The 2360-nt window shown below is 69.2% G+C and overlaps 1 protein-coding gene across 1 annotated transcript in view; it reads left to right on the top strand.

Annotated features, from left to right (window-relative positions):
• The window catches only part of TEDC1 (tubulin epsilon and delta complex 1), a 7060-nt gene extending 5601 nt beyond the window's left edge, over positions 1-1459 (top strand). The window contains exons 7-8 of the mRNA XM_025042135.1: positions 936-1079; positions 1136-1459. Coding sequence (XP_024897903.1) covers positions 936-1079; positions 1136-1459 — 468 coding nt within the window. The remainder of the gene's footprint in view (positions 1-935; positions 1080-1135) is intronic.
• The last annotated feature ends 901 nt before the right edge of the window (positions 1460-2360 follow it).

Consider the following 2360-nt stretch of genomic DNA (forward strand, 5'->3'; position numbering starts at 1 on the left):
ATCTACGTGGTCGGGGCTCGCGGGCTGGACTGCAGTGTAGGGGGGCTGCACGGCGAGGGCCCGCCCCAGCCGCTGGAAGCCCCGCATTGGGGTCCGTTGGCCTCCTGGGGTTATTCTCAGGTTGTCTTGTCAGCTCCCATGCACGAGGTCCCCGCCCCACCTGCAAGCGGCACCGGCTGCTGGCTGTGGGCGTGGCCGCTTGGGGCCCACTCTCCTGAAGCTCCTCACAGTCTGGTGGGCCCCGTTTCCCCCTGACCATCTTCGGGGCGTCCTGAGGAACAAGGGAGTCTCTGAGGGGCCTGAACCGCCCACTCTGGCTGCTGTTCAGGCCCCTCTCGGCTCTGACGGTGACAGCTGACATCTGCAGGAGACTTCTCATGAGGAGTGGGGCTGGCACTTGTCACACCTCAGGGGTCTGAGTCAGGGTCCGAGCGGTTCCCTGGGGACAGCTCAGCTGTAGGGTGTAGCGACCACAGGTGGCCTTGGTCCCCATGTCCCCACCCCCCATTCGGCAGTGGGAGGTGGGAGGCTGGGCCGACCCTGCAGTGGCATGTGGGGTTGAGGATGGGTGTCCCTGGGGATGGCCCCGAGGGAGCTGGCCTGCTGGGAGCCGCCAGGCCTTGCCGCCACGCCCACCCCAGTGAGCCGAGCTGGGCTTGCAGCTGGGCGGTCAGCTGGGTGGTCTAGGGGGCAGTCAGGCTGTCAGCCCTGACCCTGGGGCACCTCTGTGGCCACTTGGGGTTCTGGGGTCAGCGAGGGTGATGCAGGGCCTGGAGGGGCCGGGCCTTGGAGTAGCCTCGGCTTGGGCTCTGCTTCTTGGGGGGCTGTGGGCACTGCAGGCTGCTGGGGAGCAGTGGGCGCCCAGGGCGCCTGAGGCCAGTGTCTGGGCGGGGTGCGGCCTCTCTTGACTCACGAGTGGCCGACTTCTCTTGCAGGTTGGAGGCCAGGGCCCTGACTGGGACACTGCACAGCGGGCCGCACGGGAGGCCGTGGCACAGGAGCTGGCGGCTCTGCGACAGGCCTGGGAGCGAGGTGGGGGCCTGGCCCAGCCCCACGGACGCAGTGGGCGCCTGAGGCCAGTGTCTGGGCGGGGTGCGGCCTCTCTTGACTCACGAGTGGCCGACTTCTCTTGCAGGTTGGAGGCCAGGGCCCTGACTGGGACACTGCACAGCGGGCCGCACGGGAGGCCGTGGCACAGGAGCTGGCGGCTCTGCGACAGGCCTGGGAGCGAGGTGGGGGCCTGGCCCAGCCCCACGGACCCCACCGGCTGGTCAGGAGTGAGGCTGGGCTCCCTGCGGGTCCTGGCCTGCGGGCTGCCGAGGTGATTGGGGCACTGAGGAGCCAGGAGGCCTGCCTGGAGGCGACGCTGCACCAGCTTCAGGGACGGTGCCGGCAGGAGCTGGCCAGGCTGGCGAGAGCCAAGCCCGGCCTCATCTGGATCCCGCCACCTGGACGCTGAGGGGTGTGGCTGTGCCCTCCCGGGCTGGGGCCTGACGCTTGTTATGGCTCAGCCAGGCTGGGTGGCCACGGGGCCGACGTAGAAGCAGAGCCGGGTACTGCACCTCCTGTGGCCCCCAGCTGCCCCTACTTTGGACAGAGCTCAGCCGCGTGGCCAACAGCAGGGGCTGTCCCCTCTGAAGAGGTCATGACATGTCCAGTGTGGTGGCCATAGGCTCTCAGGGTCCAGCGAAGACTCAGAAATAAATCATGGAGGCCTCCGTGCAGGGGCCAGGCTGCCACGTTTTTCCGTGTCTATCTGGGGACGGCAGTGGGAAGGGGACCCTGGACAGTGGTGGTGGAGGCTGGGCTGGGCCAGGGGTGCCAGGGGTGGAGGGACAGGCATGACCGGTCCCGGGGCGGGACTGCCCTGTATGCCCCCGCACCCCGTCCAGGCTCCCCCCGCACCACCTGGGCCGTGCCTGCACCTGGTGCCTGCACACCAGGGCACAGTGGAAGTCGGGGGGTAGGGGCTCTGCTCCTTTCCTGGGAGTGGTGCCCCAGGGCTGAGGGGAGGCCACTGTGAACAGAGGGGCTTTGTCCCCGAGGCCACTCGGTGGGTGGGGCTGCCTTGACAAAGAGCCATCTGTGTGTGGAGCGCCCAGCTGCTGGAGCAGCTCCCAGCCCACCCCGGGCGGCACGGGCAGCCTCGGCCCCTCTTCCCAGGGCAGCAGAACCCCGACTTGCTGCTGGGCAGGCCACGGGGCCCCTGGGCTGCCTTCTGCTGCTGGTCGGCTCAGGCCCTCGCCACTGCCAGCCCCGAGCCTCCTGGGCCCACGCGAGATCCTGCTCATCGGCTTCTCCTGCCTGCCCTGGGCTGTGCTGGGTCAGTGGCACCTTGGCCAGTCTGGGGTCTGGTGGAC

Source organism: Pteropus alecto, unplaced genomic scaffold, assembly GCF_000325575.1.
Source record: "Pteropus alecto unplaced genomic scaffold, ASM32557v1 scaffold8, whole genome shotgun sequence".
Taxonomy (NCBI): domain Eukaryota; kingdom Metazoa; phylum Chordata; class Mammalia; order Chiroptera; family Pteropodidae; genus Pteropus; species Pteropus alecto.